General features: G+C 37.8%; 1 protein-coding gene and 1 long non-coding RNA gene across 2 annotated transcripts in view; both read right to left on the bottom strand.

Annotated features, from left to right (window-relative positions):
• Window positions 1-16882, bottom strand: part of LOC133532047 (trithorax group protein osa) — a 113906-nt gene that overhangs the window by 77603 nt on the left and 19421 nt on the right. The window contains exon 2 of the mRNA XM_061870538.1: window positions 14159-14323. Within this exon, the coding sequence (XP_061726522.1) occupies window positions 14159-14323 (165 nt within the window). The remainder of the gene's footprint in view (window positions 1-14158; window positions 14324-16882) is intronic.
• On the bottom strand, window positions 1298-4516 carry LOC133532061 (uncharacterized). Its single transcript, XR_009801638.1, has 2 exons — window positions 3265-4516; window positions 1298-3221 (listed from the first exon to the last, which is right to left on the bottom strand). It is a non-coding gene; the product is annotated as an uncharacterized LOC133532061 (long non-coding RNA).

Below are 16882 nucleotides of genomic sequence, written 5' to 3'. Positions count from 1 at the left end.
ATAATTGAATCTAAGCAGGCATAACATAAATGAGCTAACATCTAGCAGTCAATGTTATACCGTCAATTTTTGGTTTGGAAATGTATTGTCGTTTACCTAAACACGGTACCCATAAGAATACATGTGTAACGAATTAGAAGCAGAAACCGTTTCATTTTAGACATTCTATGCTATTCAGAGGAAAACCGAAGGCAAGTAAAGTAGTATTTACGATGTTATCAGCAGTACCCCTGCGGTTAAGCGAGGCGTGCTCGACACGGTTCACTGCAGCAGTCATTCCGTCAATCTCCGAATGCTTTCACTCCGGGCCCGCGGTCTCCGCGGTCACGTTTCAAGGTTGCCAGATAAGCGTGTGCTGATATTTGCGACACCGGGTCAGGGAGTCATTCACTTCTCTTCCTCTATTTGCATGCGATTATTGTAGCCATAGACAGCTGAGGTGGGTCTTACTCAGTCAATTAACGTGATTTTACCTAAAACGTTAGATACTTAAAGATAATAACTGAGTTTTATAATCCACACTGATTCGACCGAAAAACATCAATTGATAAATTTCTCTACATATGCAAAGACAAACGATTGTATAAAGAAAGCTTTTGTCACTAGGTTTCCAAATCAAAAGAAAGTTTATGCTATTTATTAACCTTATGAATCTTCCATTTCTAAGCAAAGGGACAAAGGTCAATGTACCATTAGTACAATTTATGTAGATATCGGCATCAACTATTCCTCCCCAAACTTGGAAGCGTCTTTAAGTTATTATAAAGTCCTGTCCTATCAAGACATTAAAACGAAGTTCAAAAGGGCAAGGTTTTAATCGGCTTAGGGCGTCGGTACGCTTTGGGTTTTCCACTTCTGCGTAATTGGCTATGCAGCGACCCATTCCCCAGCAAAGCCGAAACCTATTCAATACGATAGGACGGAGGCTATCATTCCAATTAGCACCGCGGCTACATTGTCAATTGGTATCGAATCAACGGAATCAAAGGGGTCAGTTCCAATTCCAATACGGGATACTCATAAATAAATATATTTTTTGTTTGTATTGCATAATAAATAAATAAATAAATAAATAAATATTATAGGGACATTTTTACACAAATTGACTAAGTCCCACAGTAAGCTCAATAAGGCTTGTGTTGTAGGTACCTAGAAAACGATATATATAATATATAATTATAAATACTTAAATACATAGAAAACACCCATGACTCAGAAACAAATATCCGTGTTCATCACACAAATATATGCTCTTACCAGGATTTGAACCCACTAGGCCAGACCGGTCGTCAATGGATATGTCATAATGGATAGGTACATCTTTTTCTCTAAGAAATACATTGTTAAACAACGATTCCTGTCAACAAATTCATAAAAAAATCTGTTAAAGACGGGTCGCAAGCAAAACAAAATATGAACGACCACTTTCGCAGAATTATAATTTCGGGGGTAAAGTTTGTCTGGAAGAGCAAAACAGGAAATCGCGGCTATTGCCTGGCTGTGGGGTTGAAGCGAATTTCAGTGGAATAATCCGCGCCAGTCGCCAACCAATCCATCAAAGGAAGGCGACCGGATCGGGTGTGGGTACACCCCCCCCCGTACCCACATAAATATTGCGGGTAGAGTACAAACCCTTTGACCGAGTTCTGTTTACTTTCGTTTTCGCTCAGCTGACGGGGACGCCACCCCCATCGTACGCCTCCACTATTATTATGATAATTAGAGAGCTATCAACGTGATATTCACTACGCAATGTCTAATTGCAGTGACGCTGACGAGCGGCACTGTTGTTGTCCGCCGTCATCGTCAGCTGCTACAATCAATATCGACGTTCTTGTTTAGATACTCTTTCTTATTATGAGCGTTTGTTAATGTTTTTGAAATACACGTGTGACGATTCAAGCCTAAAGGATTTAATGACAGTACAGAAGGCGTCGCGGTTGCGCGAAGTATGAGACTAGGGTGACCAAGATTTGCGTAGATGGTTGCGGACTTTTGTCTTTTTTTCTTCGTGTTTCTTTGCGGGCGTCCCCAAGAGCACTCAAGGTTGCAGCGGGTGCGGACGCGGCAGACAGGGCGCAGACGTGCATTATTAGGTGGGTGCCGGAACACCCGCGGGAGCCGCGGTGGGTGGCGGTGGGGTGCCGTACGTCATCACCTGAGGCGCGCCCTTGAAACCGTCGCATTCATTGCACCCGGATGCGGGTCGTATCTCACAACCCGCAATACCCGCAAGATACCACCTAACCTATGTACGGAGACACGCGGCAGCCTTACTACAATATACTCGCGCCCTAGTTCCTTTACAAGGAGAAAGTGACTCCCTCCGATTCATCTATCTCTATTGCTACTGCCACAAAGCAAGAAACAAAGAGTGAAGATATCCAACACGAATAAATTTCGATTTGAAATAAGTGCCTGTATAAGTGGTTTTTTTTTTCTACACTTTTACTGCCGGCTGTATTTTCCTTTGTATCGATGACTATGCGAAACACCTCAGCAAACCTTAATAACAGAACTTATGACCTGCCTAAGTACATGATAAAGTTGTATTTTTTTGTTACATAGTTTCTTTGGCCACGTTACGGTTGTTTATTTCAGCAGATCAGTTAAAGTAAACCCAATTTTCGCTTTTTAAATTTCGCTTAATATAACAAACATTTTGACAATCTGTTAGGTACTCAACACTCATTCACTTATCAATTAAAAAATAATAAAATAAAATAATATCTTTCAAGGAAAAGTCGAGGTCATTAATATATGTAACACGGTGTCGAGTTCATGAATATGGGCCCGATTCGAAGAATGATTAAGCGATGCTTAAGATCTTGGAAAGAGATTGAAAAGATCGATAACTAAACGATATGTCAAAATTGACGTTTATTTCGATTCTGTTGTGATCTCAATAAGATATTTCTAACGTTAAAGTGACATTGGTTGCCCGAATCGTGCTGCATCTGTCAATTATACGACATAAAAAACGATATCTAATAGAGAACTTATCTACTTAAACCAGAAATTATCGTTATCTTATCTTTTCCGTATTTCTTTCGTCGAAGTGCGAATAGGGCCGTATGTGTACATTTCTTCATCTTTCTCCATTGCAATAAGGTGGAAAAATGTATAAATAAATATTAATGAACTCGACTAGTGACAAATTATCCATATAATTCTCTACCTTGACAATAACGTAATTAAGTCGAAATTAAACACTCGCGACCCTATACTAACATAATTTTTGTATAGACCTACACCTATGTATACCTATGTATGTAACATAACATAATAACAAATTAGAGGTAATCAAGACGTAAGTTCCATAAGTTCCATTAGACTTCATTAGTGATAGACGCATTATATCTGTAACTAATAACCACTTTTCTAACTGCTACTATGCTAACTGGTTTAAATTGCCATTTATGAATGAAAATCTTTAATACAGGCAACGAGTGGCCCTTAGATAAATACCGAATAAGATAGAATTTATGACACATTATTTATATTATGATAGTTTACAACTTATTCAACATGTGCAATGAATGGAGGTGGAAGTGATTGGCCAATATAAACAAAGACCAGATCCGTGTTTCCGGAAACTTGCAACCTTGACGCACGGGGAACGGAACACTGACCAGAATTCACGAGCGTGTGCTGTGGGGTTAGCAAAGTTTTATGCGAGCACAGACTGAGTGGTGTCTGGGGGCACACGGTGGACACGCCATAGTACTTGAAACTTGAATTGACCCTTAGATATATGTGACACTAAGGTTTAAATGATAGGTCTTAGCTTCGTAAAAATAAGGGTCAATTCATGACTGTCAAAATTTACTTCTTAACTTACACTGACTTTAAGTATCTATGTTATGTGCGATGTGTGCACGACATGCCAATGCATCAATGTGTGTGTAAGTTCCGTGAGGCAATTAAAAATATTTGGGCGCACATTTACAAGAAACTGACAAGAGCCTAAACTTGGCACAGTATACCGGCATTTCAAATTTTCCGTCATCACGTTGCCGCAGGGTGAGGTAATTTTATTCGGGGCGGGGTGGAGCGTGTCCCTTATGTATGAAATACAATACTGTTACTTATTATTCTATTTTGGAAGCTTGAGGCCTACCACGCAAATCAGAATTCGTGTATCTTCATCTTCGTCACTCTAATATTAAAAGTTCCCATATTGTATACACTTACTGTTTCTGACTGTACCTCTTGTCCTATGCGTGTTTATGACTTCGTTCTCGAAACATTTTTAGTGAGCCCAACTCGATGGGGTTGTTTATTTTTTGGATGAGTAGATAAAGTGCACATTATAATATGTATCCCATCAGAATCATTTCCATGTAAAATGTTGCCAAGACGAAACCATAAGGATCGCACTGTCAAAAAGTTATCAGATCTCTTGTAGAGCCAAGCTTCTAACTCTACAAGCCCTAACTTCACAAACTCTACACTTTAGTCAAAATATTTACAGTTTAATCAGTTAACCCTCTAAGGGATATTTTCCACATACGGCACTTGTTTCGTTCGTTTACGTTCGATATTTATTTTTGAACTGTCAGCCTGTGATAACCCTTTGTCGCACCGAGCGAAAATTATATGTATTTTTTTTTTTGTTTTTTAATGAGCGCCTTATTTTTTTTAACACAAATAAACTTATCAGAACTACTATTGCTTAAGTGCATATATATATATTGGGCATAACCACTCGGGACACCCCCCGCACCCGGGTGGTATGCGGAATGCATTTTCCCACCTAGAAAAAAAAAAGGCATTACGGCATCGTTGCTCTCTTGCTGATAAAACGTGGCATCTCCGAAGTATCTTTTCGATCGCTCATTTTACACCATAATACTTATATAATTAATTGTATACTTAATACACATTAATTAAAAGATAAACTGAAACCTAATATAATATGAAGATTTCTTGTACTTTACTAAGACTATCGAATAATCGCTCATTTTACACGATAATACTTATATAATTAATTGTATACTTAATACACATTAATTAAAAGATAAACTGAAACCTAATATAATATGAAGATTTCTTGTACTTTACTAAGACTATCGAATACTTCCCGATTCGCCGGATTCCTGTATCGTCGGATTCTTGTTTCGCCGGATTCTTGGTTAGTCGGATTCTTGTTTCGTCGGAAATATTAATATACAATAAAATCACCCAGGCAAAGGAAACATGCAGGTTTTAATCGAGGTACCACGGCTTTTGTACTACGGGGGACCACGGGTAATTATTTTCCCCGTAGACTGCTCCAGTTTTAAGTTTCAATCGGACATGCCCTTGAAAAATTTAGATAAGTTTTTATTTTGGTGCTTTGTTTTACTAAAACTAATAAAAAAATGTGACCAATTAAGCCATTTTAGTTCATACAAAGTTTTATTTAAGACACAATTCACTAACAATTACCGAAGTGTTTATGGAATGTATTGCGTTTCTAAAAATAAAGAGCACAGCAGCAAGATGTTGTTATAAGAAAAATGCAGCTACATTGCCCCGATGTTACACAGTTGCGTCGAATTAATATGGCAAAATATCGACAAGAAAGGGGCATAGCTAATGACTACGTCGAAGGAAGAATAACAGTCATAGAATGTTTAAACAGGTTATGCCAATTATATTAATTTAGTTACCTAATTAAATGAATAACAAATAAATATTTTTATTAATGTAACGAAGTGTCTGCCTTTTATTTAATAGATAGGGAAAGCCGCGATATTTCTATAGTATTTCTTAATCATAAAAATGTGGCGAATCAAGAATCCGACAAAAGAAGAATCCGGCGAAACAAGAATCCGGCGAATCAGGAAATATTCAGACTATCTCCCTACATTCGAAATAAATAATTGAATTGAATTTTTCACGCATCTGTATTTTTTTAATTCAACCTTTTTTTTTCTTTTGCTTTTTTTCTCAGATATATTCTAAATTTGAATGCCATAATAAAATCGATTTCGATTTTATTATTACGCAATAAATAACATATTCTCAGATAAAAAAATTACTGTAACAAAACAATTTATATTAATATATAAAAATATAGTTTGCACTCGGTATGACTTTTAGCTAACAAGGATTTCATATATTTTGTAGGCAAATTAAAAAACAAGTCGATACTATTAGAACTAATATTGTGTACGGTGCGCTTCGTAATATTTGTAAATCTCAATACGTTTTAAAGAAAATAAGCAATGTTTAAACGCGTATGTGACAGTATAGGAGTTTTATAAAATATGTAATTTGACTTAATGCTAATGTAATCGATACATCCCAATAATCCCATGTTGGACACGGACACTTCAGAGGACAAATACATGCAAATCGCATCAGATCCGATACTGCCTTACGTGGGCATTAGTGCAATACACGCAACTAATTATCTTCGTTGCCTGCTTGTCTACTATACAGTGTGGAAACAATGAATGGGCCCGGGAGGGAAAGTGCCTTTAAACCTTAAGTCAGCTCATTTTACTAAAATGAAACATTATTTTATTTAAGAAATAAAAATGCGCTCAAAGCTATTTTTTTTAATTCGCGTGTATCGCCCGGGACTCGAACCGACTGATCACTCCAAAAAAAACACTCGCTATTTTATTCCGCTAGTTAATACAGTTAATTTTGAAGAAAACCAACAAGTGCTTTTTTTATGCATGTTCTATAAGACAGAAACAATTGTAAATATAAAATATTATATTATTATTACCTAAGTATCGTTATTTACGATTATTTGTGTATTGTATATTTAAATTGTATGAAAACAACATCGAATGTTGCCTTTGGAAACTTTAAACATTCTTGCAGTAAGAAAAAACGCCTCAGCTTTGACAGGAGTTTCGGTAGCTATTCCGTTCCATTCAGACAACTGAATAAGAACGGTTTTTCAATATTCAATATTAAAAAAGAAACGTGTTATAATGATGAAGAGGTAAGTAATAAAATATGAAATATGCTTATATTTATTATTTTTACGTTAACAGTAGGTTTTTATGTTGATTACGATTTTTAAAGGAAACTAACATTAACACTCATCAATAAGTAGTCATGAATAAGAACAAGTCATCATTTGAGTCGCTTTTCGGGGAAGGAAAACATTGTAAGGAAACGGACTAATCCTAATAAGGCCTAGTTTACCTTCGTACACACTAGTGCCTACGCCATTTATTACGCGGGATTAGTTGCCAAGCGGACCCCAGCTCCCATGAGCCGTGGCAAAATGCCGGGAAAACGCGAGCAAGAGCTCTTAGCTTAAGTATGTACAACTCAATTTACTTGAACCGCAAATTGCCGCCGTCACATGGGTGTAAGGTGAAAAATTTATTCCCGTGATTTTTAGGGTTCCGTAGCCAAATGGCAAAAAACGGAACCCTTATAGATTCGTCATGTCCGTCTGTCTGTCCGATTATGTCACCGCCACTTTTTTCCGAAACTATAAGGGCTATACTGTTCAAACTTGGTAAGTAGATGTATTCTATGAACCGCATTAGGATTTTTACACAAAAATAGAAAAAAAGCAATAAATTTTGGGGGTTCCCCATATTTAGAACTGAAACTCAAAAAATATTTTTTCATCAAACCCACACGTGGGGTATCTACGGATAGGTCTTCAAAAATGATATTGAGGTTTCTAATGTAATTTTTTTCTAAACTGAATAGTTTGCGCGAGAGACACTTCCAAAGTGGTAAAATGTGTGTCCGAAGTGGTAAAATGTTGAACGAGATCTAGTAAGTAGATTTTTTTTTAATACGTCTTAAATGGTACGGAACCCTTCATGCGCGAGTCCGACTAGCACTTGGCCGCTTTTTTATACTTAATTTTTTTTATTACTTCTTGTTATAAAGAAACTGCCGAGCCACACGTATTTCAGGATTTTTAATAGTAATTCACCCCCAACCCTTTAAATTAGGGGACGGATGATTGTCATAGGCAACTCGCAAAATAAGTGAAATCCCATGAAAAACATTTTCATGTAAAATGTTGCCAAGACGAAACCATAAGGCTCGCACTGTCTAAAAGTTATCAGATCTCTTGTAGAGCCAAGCTTCTAACTCTACACCTTACGTCAAAATACTCAAAATATGTGGCTTGGCGGTCTCGCGTGTAGCCACTCCTCTTCAGGGCGTTTCAGGCCTTCGCGATAGCTGTCCTTACCACGTTTCACGTAAACCATTGCGGCTGTGTCCCTAGAACAGCCTTACAGAATTATTGTTCTTAAATAATAAAAAATACAAAGAAAAACTTACCGAAAATCGTCTTCGATGGTATGGCCACGTCATGAGGCGACCACCAGACCACATGACAAGAAAGGTACTGGAGATGAGTGAAAAGCCTAGGGGACGCGGCAGACCCCAAACAACATGGATAGGGCTTGTCCAAAAGAACCTCAAAGAAGCGCAACTAACACCCCAGACGACCCAGGACAAATATGCCTGACAACGCCATATAAGGAGAGCTGACCCCAAGTAAATGGGATAAAGCTAGGAAGAAGAGAAGAAATAATAAAAATATAAATAAAATAAAATTCATTTATTTCAGACGATTGATAATCCATATTTTAGAAAATTAAATAACACACAATTATAGAAATGAAATACAATTAAAATTAAAATAAAAAATTAATAATTAAGTCAGACTCACGCTTGACTGCAGATTTCTAATAGGTTTTCCTGTTATATTTAGATAAAGAACTATTTTTTTCACAATTTTAAACCCAGTAGTGTCGGAGATAAGGGAATGGTAATTTCTTGCCTGTTTTCTTGAATAACTTCGTAACTTCCAAATTGTTTATTTAAAAACTATACCTGAGATCCTTACAATGAGCCCTTTCATTCGATATGTAACACGATTTTGTTTGCAAAAGTTGGTTATTTAAGTTACTCCCAAAAGCAGTAGTAGGAGTAAAGCGATCCCAGCGCATAAGGTGGTAAAAATTAGAACTAACTGCGGATAGCGTCTTTAACCTTTTTACAAGTTTCCAAATAAGTTTTCAAGTAATCAAACGTAAGTGACGGGGGAAGTCTAAAAATATATTCTACCTCAAATAGAATTGGCAGACTGAAAAATGGCAAACAAGTTATCGCTAACGGAGAATTAGAAATAAACCGAATCAAATAATAAATCGCAGACGCTTGCTATCGGACTTTTTCCACATTTTCATTTTCGCTCGTAACTCTACTCTATCGAATGGGAATATTACTTATTAATATTTGTTTTAGTGTAATATTGTAGTCTGTGCGGAAAGAGAAGAGTCGTAGTATTTTCTATTTTATGGTTTTTGTTATGCTGACCACTCTGTCACGAAAATTATATTAAGGTAAGACACTAAAGGTCATGATACTTGAATCCCGTTATTTCGGCTTTTTGCCACGGCTCATTAAAGGGAGCCTTGTGTCGGCTTGGTATCCGAATCCTATGAAATAGCACAGGCACTAGTTTTCACAGAAGTAACTGCCATTTTACCTTCTACCTTGGTTAAACCCAACTTTTGTTTTTATGTTCCAGGGACTAAAGTGACAATTCCATTGATAAAACTACTAAAATCGGCCCAATTCAACTGACATTTTCGTACAAAAACATAAGAGTCCAATTTACAATCTAATCTGCCCAGTCTAATAGTTATTTTGGCACAAAACCGGATAGGTAAATTGGGTAGAAATTGGGCAATCGAACAATATGTTTTTACATCATACCTACTAAGTTGTAGTAGGTATGATGTAAAAACAGTGCAAGAGAAGGTATTTTTGGGATTCTCCCGGACCTCTCCGGTTCTTCAAGATATTTTACTTTGTCCAAAACTACTGCTAAATACATATGAATTAATATTTCGTAACTAACAGCAACACCATTTAGGTGTACCTTATGTCATTGCAATAATATTTACATATAATTTGTACTACATTGGCTCAATATGTATCAGACTTACATTATCCAAATATATCGAGTGTAAAAACTTTACCAATCCTGAAAATAAATTATATGTACTAGCTTTAGCCCGCGGCTTCGCCCGAGTAAAGCAAAAAAGGTTCTCAGTTTGACCCGTATGTTTGTATGAACGCATGTAGGTATGTATGTTTGTCCACGATTATTAGATTTAGAATCATGTTCTGAAAAATGCATGAAGTATTCCACAACTGTATACTTGTTAAAGTACTTCCTTATGAACAACATTTTTAGCCATATTTGAATGTGGTAGCAATAGAACCAAACTTTGAGGTGAACTTACACGGGAGCACGCCACATAGAACTGAGCGTGGGAGAAACAGTCCTGTCGTAGTATCTATTAGGATAACGCGGTGAATTTTGAAAAATCCTTAGTGCACCCCTAGCCTTGTAAAGAACCTACGTGGCAAATTTGGAATCTCTAAAACCAGCGGTTTAGACTGTGCGTTGATGTCAGTCAATCAGTTTCTTCTTTTATGGCAAAAAATACTTTCAACATTTTTAATGTCCACAAAATTAATTTTAAAATCGTTCAATGCCATTTTCGTAAATAACGTCCCAAAAAACCATAAAAACGACACCCATATTGATATTTAGTAATTTCAACCCCATCGCACCCCAACAGGGGATTTGTATTTCACGTCCACCTCGTTAGATCTTAAAATCGTTGTTATTTTCGTAATCAGCGACCCGATAAACCATAGAAATAATACCCATGTTGATTTTTAGACTTAGTCACCATTTTCCGCCTTTTAGGGGTTGAATTCTCAAAAAACCTGAAACACGTGTTTACTCATTTATCGTTAGGAATACTCTTGTAAAGTTTTGAATAAAATAGTCTTGTTTCTCCATACAAATTTTGGACCCCCATTTCACCCCCTAAAGAACCTACGAACTAAATTTGGATTTCTAGAACCAGCGGTTTAGGCGGTGCGTTGATATGTCAGTCAGTCAGTCAGTTTCTTCTTGTATATATTTAGATTATTGTGCATAAAATGGCAAAGTATCAAAATTGTTTGTCAGTTACTTTAAAGATAATGAATGACCTGTAAATTAACACATTTTTTATGAATATACTGGAATATTGTAATCGATTTCGACTGCCGGAGATTTCTTAGGGGGACTATTGAATAGGTAATATTTCAATATTAAATACATAGTTTTAATACCCGTTATAGCGGAAACACGTTCTGTGTATTTTTTGAAAGTCGATAGTGAACCCCTTTTAGCCGCTTTTTCCCGCTGACGAAACAAAATAATATAAAAATGTAATTTCCCTTGTTGAACTTTGTACGATTTTATCCCGTTTCGATATTATTTTATACATAAACCTTGCTCTTTTTGTAACTAAAAATACTCAATGACGTATAAACGACAGACGTTTGTTTACTTTTTATTAGACATGTTTAAGGTTTATAATGTTAGTTCCCATTTTTGCCACGACTCTTCTCTTTCCGCACTGACTATCAGTTTAATTAGGGTATTAGTCTGTATTAGCAAAATTTAGCGCATTTATTAATAGTATTAAATCGGCCAACCAAATTAGATCCAAAACAAACGTTTTGAGGAATTAATTCCCAGCAAGCTGGAGGTCGTTGCCATACCTTTATTGTGTCCTAAAGGCGTGTCCTAGTTTTCGGTTCAATTTGTAATGGTCAATGGTCAATTCTAATTAACGTTCGGCCAACACTGCTTGGGAGATAGTTTTCCTTGGATTGCCAAACTACTCGATGTAGAAAGAACCTATCATTTTATTGGCATCAGTAAGGTTTGATGGATCAGACACTGGTGAAAACGCGTTTTCGGATTTTAACATTCAAAATAGCGACCTTTTTAACAACTTTGACTTCAAATTAATATCCTTTAGGATCCTCAGATATACCTTTTCATCGTAGCAAAATTTCCGTCGGAAGTACCGTTTTCGAGCTACAAGTACCAGCAACAAACTAAATAAAAAAGAGAAAAAAATGCACAGTCACTGGGATTGCATACATTCGGAATACACGCATTTAGGACCAAATGAAGGTATTAAAACAGTTTCCAGCTTGCTGGTAATTAATTCTTCGAAAAAATTTGTTTGGCTTATAAATTGTATATACATATCATACTAAAGTAGCAGGGAAGTTATTACTCGTACCTCTTTCATTATGATTATAATACGCTGCTGACGAAAATATTAATACATACAAAAATTACGCTTCATATACGTAATATGTTACGAGTGTAAGGGACTGTAAGATATTATTAAACGCTAATGACAACCTGCACTAGCCCTTGCCTCCGAGCTGTCCTCCCGCCTATTGAGACGGTTTCTTAACTCCGATTTCTACACGAATTCGCTCCAAGAGCCCTGCTTCAAACCGTACCTCCGTTGCACAACGAGCTTACGTCAGCGAGCGCGAAGCGGCTTACGTCATTCGAGCGTATCTCGCGCTGTCGAGCCAACTTAGAACCTATGCCTATTGGATTTAGATCCGCGCTAAGAGATGCTTAAGTATGATAGAACGTTATGTTCGTTTGAGTGGATGAGGCTCCGACGCGCCGCCGCCGCCGGCTCAACGATTCTGAGAAAACGTTCGACTCGGCTCTCTACTTTGGGACTTAAATATGAATCGTGTAATAATGCCTCGACGGCGACGATAGAGCGGAATATACTTTTCTTTATTAGACCTACGCTGATATTGAAATTAATCACGTTAATCTTCTTATTATTCAAGCATGTTAACACGTAAAGATCTTGATAGATATTATGAAAGAAGACTAAACAAACATATGGCAGCGTCATACGGACAATAACTCAATTGAAGCATGACAGAATGTTAAACAGTCATATTAATAAAGATGATGTAGATTAGGCATCAAGTTACGGGTAACCTGTTATTATGCTAACACGCACATATGTTCTCGGGTTATTGACCCTAATCGCCACATATCTGAGCTATCAATCAGAATTAATCTGCGGCTTGCATACACATAATATGATACATAGACGCAAATTACAATTTGCATACTGCTATTGGGATTGTAATCGGTCAAGTTGATAAGATCAAAGGCACATTCGATACAATATTATAAATGCATATATTGAATGCCACAATTGATATTTACAAGAACATTACGAAAAAACAAGTGCGAAAAGTAGGAAATTCGAAACGAGTGGCGATAAATTAAAACACGACCGAAGGGAGTGTTTTAAATCGACACGAGTTGTGAATTATCTATTCGCACAGGTATCGTACAACGTTTTACAGTACATATGGCCCTTTAAATATTCGACACAGTAACGTAATATGCTAATTTTCGCACTAGTGCGGTAAAGTAGCACCATATGTACTGTAAAAAGAGTTAATGATGATCCAGAAAGCATAATTATAACAGTAGTAGGTAAAACAATAGGTTGTATATCTTTCTAACATCTTTACCTACGAGAGAACATACGACAATAATTGATTAGACTTTATGTGCAGTACTTACCTTTGTTTTCTCAGAGTAACATAACTGCAAGGTATTTTCGGTAGAAAAGTACTAACAAGGAATGGTACCCAACTGTCCGGTTCCGATTTGATTTATATTTATATATGATATAGAGTAGTCTAAAATAACGGACACGTATTTTTTTTAGCTGCCAAACTCAACCTATTGGGAGAAATTGTCCTCCAAAGTACTAAAAAATTACTAAATCTTCTAACTCTTTCAAGTGATGCTCAAGCAACTTGCTAGTTAATGGCTTGTTTGAGTATATGTTTGAGAACAGGAAAAAATAATGTACATGTGTTTTGTTATATCTGCTTAAACTCAAGTTTTCCTAAAAAAAAAAACACCCGTCTTTATGTGTAACTTTAGCGATAAGATATTATAAATCTTCGAATGTCGATTTTTTAGGAATTAAGCAAATGAAGTGACACTAAAAACACAAACGTGACTGCAACGGACTTCTCCATAAGTTATATTTGTGTTTATTATGTGTCAGTTAGAATACAATTTTTTAGAGTGGTTACTTGTCAGAAGTCAATAACACGCCAACCGACAATGGGCACCTTTAATATGAAATGATCACTACTATTGTGTGTTATGGGCTCATTAGACCACTTTTATATCATTATGACACTTTTAAGTGATGCAATATGGCGGAGAGAAAGGCCTTCAATTCCATTTAGGACGCTAAATTGATCTAGGTGTAGGTAATAAGTCTATGCTTACCGGATGCGAGGAGAACGGCGGCCTGGAGTTGGGTGCTCCCGGAGGACCAGGAGGCGGTGGATACCGCTGAGGATAGGACCCTGGAGGCCCGTAACCGGCCGGGGGCTGCTGGGGGCCCCCCGGGGCGCCCGCGCCGTACGGAGGCCCGCCGAAGCCTCGCGGTGGCTATAAACAACAACACACATAACATTAGATGGACTTGAGGAGGTGGGACAAATTACGCATCTTTTCACCCTTGAGCCGCACAAACAGCCAAGGTGGTTCGACCCGTTCGACCCTGACCCTCGATTGAACGAATGATTTTGGGTTAGGAAAAAAATGCAAATGAGGACCAAAAGTATGTCGTTCTTGACCTAGGTACGTTAGGTTCCGTAATAAATGGATTTAACTGATATTTGAGTCATAAAAGGTTATTATCTGTCAATTAATACGGCTTTTCCCTACTAACTACTAACTGAACGTTGTATTGTATCAATGTGAATTTCAATTCTGTAAGATGGTTTACTCGTAAATCTGCCGTCGGCTCAAGTCTCCCCGACTCCCTCCTTGTACCTTAAACTTTGTACAATCACGCTCAGAAGTCGTTGTTCACTTTAGCTATTTATCGGGATTAAAAACATCAGATGATCGTCCAGTCTTTCTTTCATCGGCTCAGTTCATGACTCATCTTATGGCCTGGGTTCAAATCCCGGTACGGGCATTTATTTGTGTTAAATTTGTTCCTGAGTCATAGGCGTCTTTTAGATATTTATCTATATATATATATCGTTGTCTAAGTAGTTACCCACAACACAAGCCTTATTGAGCTTACTGTGGGGCATAGTCAATTTGTGTCATTGATATTTATTTAATTATTTTATTTATTTATCAATAACCCACAACGGTCAATTTAACACGAAAACGTCACATTTCTCGAACAATATAAGTCCACGCAGTAACGTTTTCTATGGGTTACAATAATAACACACTATTAATGTTAGTCTAATACCGTTTGAGGAAATGGACTTGTCCTTGTGCCTATAATACCTCCATCTACATGGTTACCTGTAAACTCACACAAACCTCAAAATAGAATTGTTCATACAATTACTTAAACACCGGCTCCGTCGGCGTCGGGCGCGAGTACGAGAATGTAAACAGAGTAAACAAATAAACTGTCACCTGGGATAGCGACAACTCAGAATACGACATTGTCAAAGCAGTAAGTATCTTATAAAAGCATCCAATAATTTCCCTACTCTTTCATGACATGCTTCATCACAAAGGAGACTGTTCTATAATAAGTTTATCTATTATGCTACATTCCATCGAGATAACATGTCTAATAAATTGACGTCCGAAATAATTCGTTGTGCTAACAAAGTCGCCCCGCTTCAGTTTTCATTTTGTTCTATGATGGAAATTCAATTATTCGTACGAGCCCCGCTACGAGGCAAAAGAGTGACGGGGAGCGGCGTTCGCTTTGTTCGCAGTAAATGTTTTAGATGGAACCCGCAACTTTTCCAACTACTTTCCGGCCCGGTTCTCGGATGTAGGTAATTTTACTAGAAGATATGAGAATTGTGTCCGCAATTAGTTTCATTTTTACGAACATCGGGGGTGTTTTATGGCGGATTCAATGATTTATGGGGGCGGTGTTGGGGGTGTGCGGTGCGCGGGGGTGTGCGGCGAGGGTTGCGCAGGGCGCGAAGCCGGGGGGCGGCGGCGCGCTATTGGCCGACACGGCATCGATCGCGCGACGAGCTCGGCTCGGCCCGCCCGTGCTGCCAGCCAGCCTCCACCTACGTTAATAAGTAATCATCCGGCCCCGCGATACCTCTGCGAGTTTTCCGGAGCTGGAGCCATTGAGACGGGCCATGGATCTCCAGTCTCCTGGAACAAAGAACTACCGCATAGGGCGACATCCGTATTGATTTATGGAGTAATTGGCCGACGGTGCGCGGGCTGCGCATCTACGCCCTCCACGCATCCTCATATGCCGACAAACAAACATAGCTATCCATAGTTGCAACGCAAAAACTATTACGCAAATACAAAGTCCACTGCCGAACTGAATGTACTGGTCTCGAAACGTAAACCTTGTCTCATAAATGTCAGGCCAGTACAGGGAGGCATTTGTCGGAAAGGAGGGGGGTAAAGGATCACTTGTCCGGACCACAAGTACTTAAAGCCTAACCAGAGGAACAAGTTCCGTAATCGCTATGTGGTTTTAAAATGAGGAATTAACGAAGACCTTATGGCTTCGAATGTTCTGGGCTTTAGTATGCAGTTTTTTTTAATAGGAAATGTATTGTCTTTAACAATAAGAGCAAAAATAGCTATGGCCGGCAATATCCGTTTCTGGATCCCATCTCATATTTATATTATTTATTTTAACAAAGCTCGGAACCGTTTTTAAAAATAGCGGTAAATACCGGTTTATTTTGGTTTTACTCTGAACTTTTATAAGAACGTGAACGTTATAAGAACTTTATTGTAACCAAAGTAAATCGGTTTATTCGACGAGCGACGAGACGGGCGACCGGCCTGATGGTGTGCCGCGTAGACAAAGACACGAAGAAACTGTTTTTTATACAAATGGGTGAATCAACTTTTATTCTTTTGTTATCCTGTCCCGTTGTCCAAGGGACAACAGTGGCACAGTTTGTTTGAAGAGACGTTGTATGCCGTTCTATTAACATGCTTAGTAGGGGGCCCATTATGGACATTGGTTATAACGACCAC

The sequence above is a fragment of the Cydia pomonella genome, chromosome 2 (assembly GCF_033807575.1).
Source record: "Cydia pomonella isolate Wapato2018A chromosome 2, ilCydPomo1, whole genome shotgun sequence".
Taxonomy (NCBI): Eukaryota; Metazoa; Arthropoda; class Insecta; order Lepidoptera; family Tortricidae; genus Cydia; species Cydia pomonella.
This window is presented reverse-complemented; position numbering and strand designations above follow the sequence as displayed.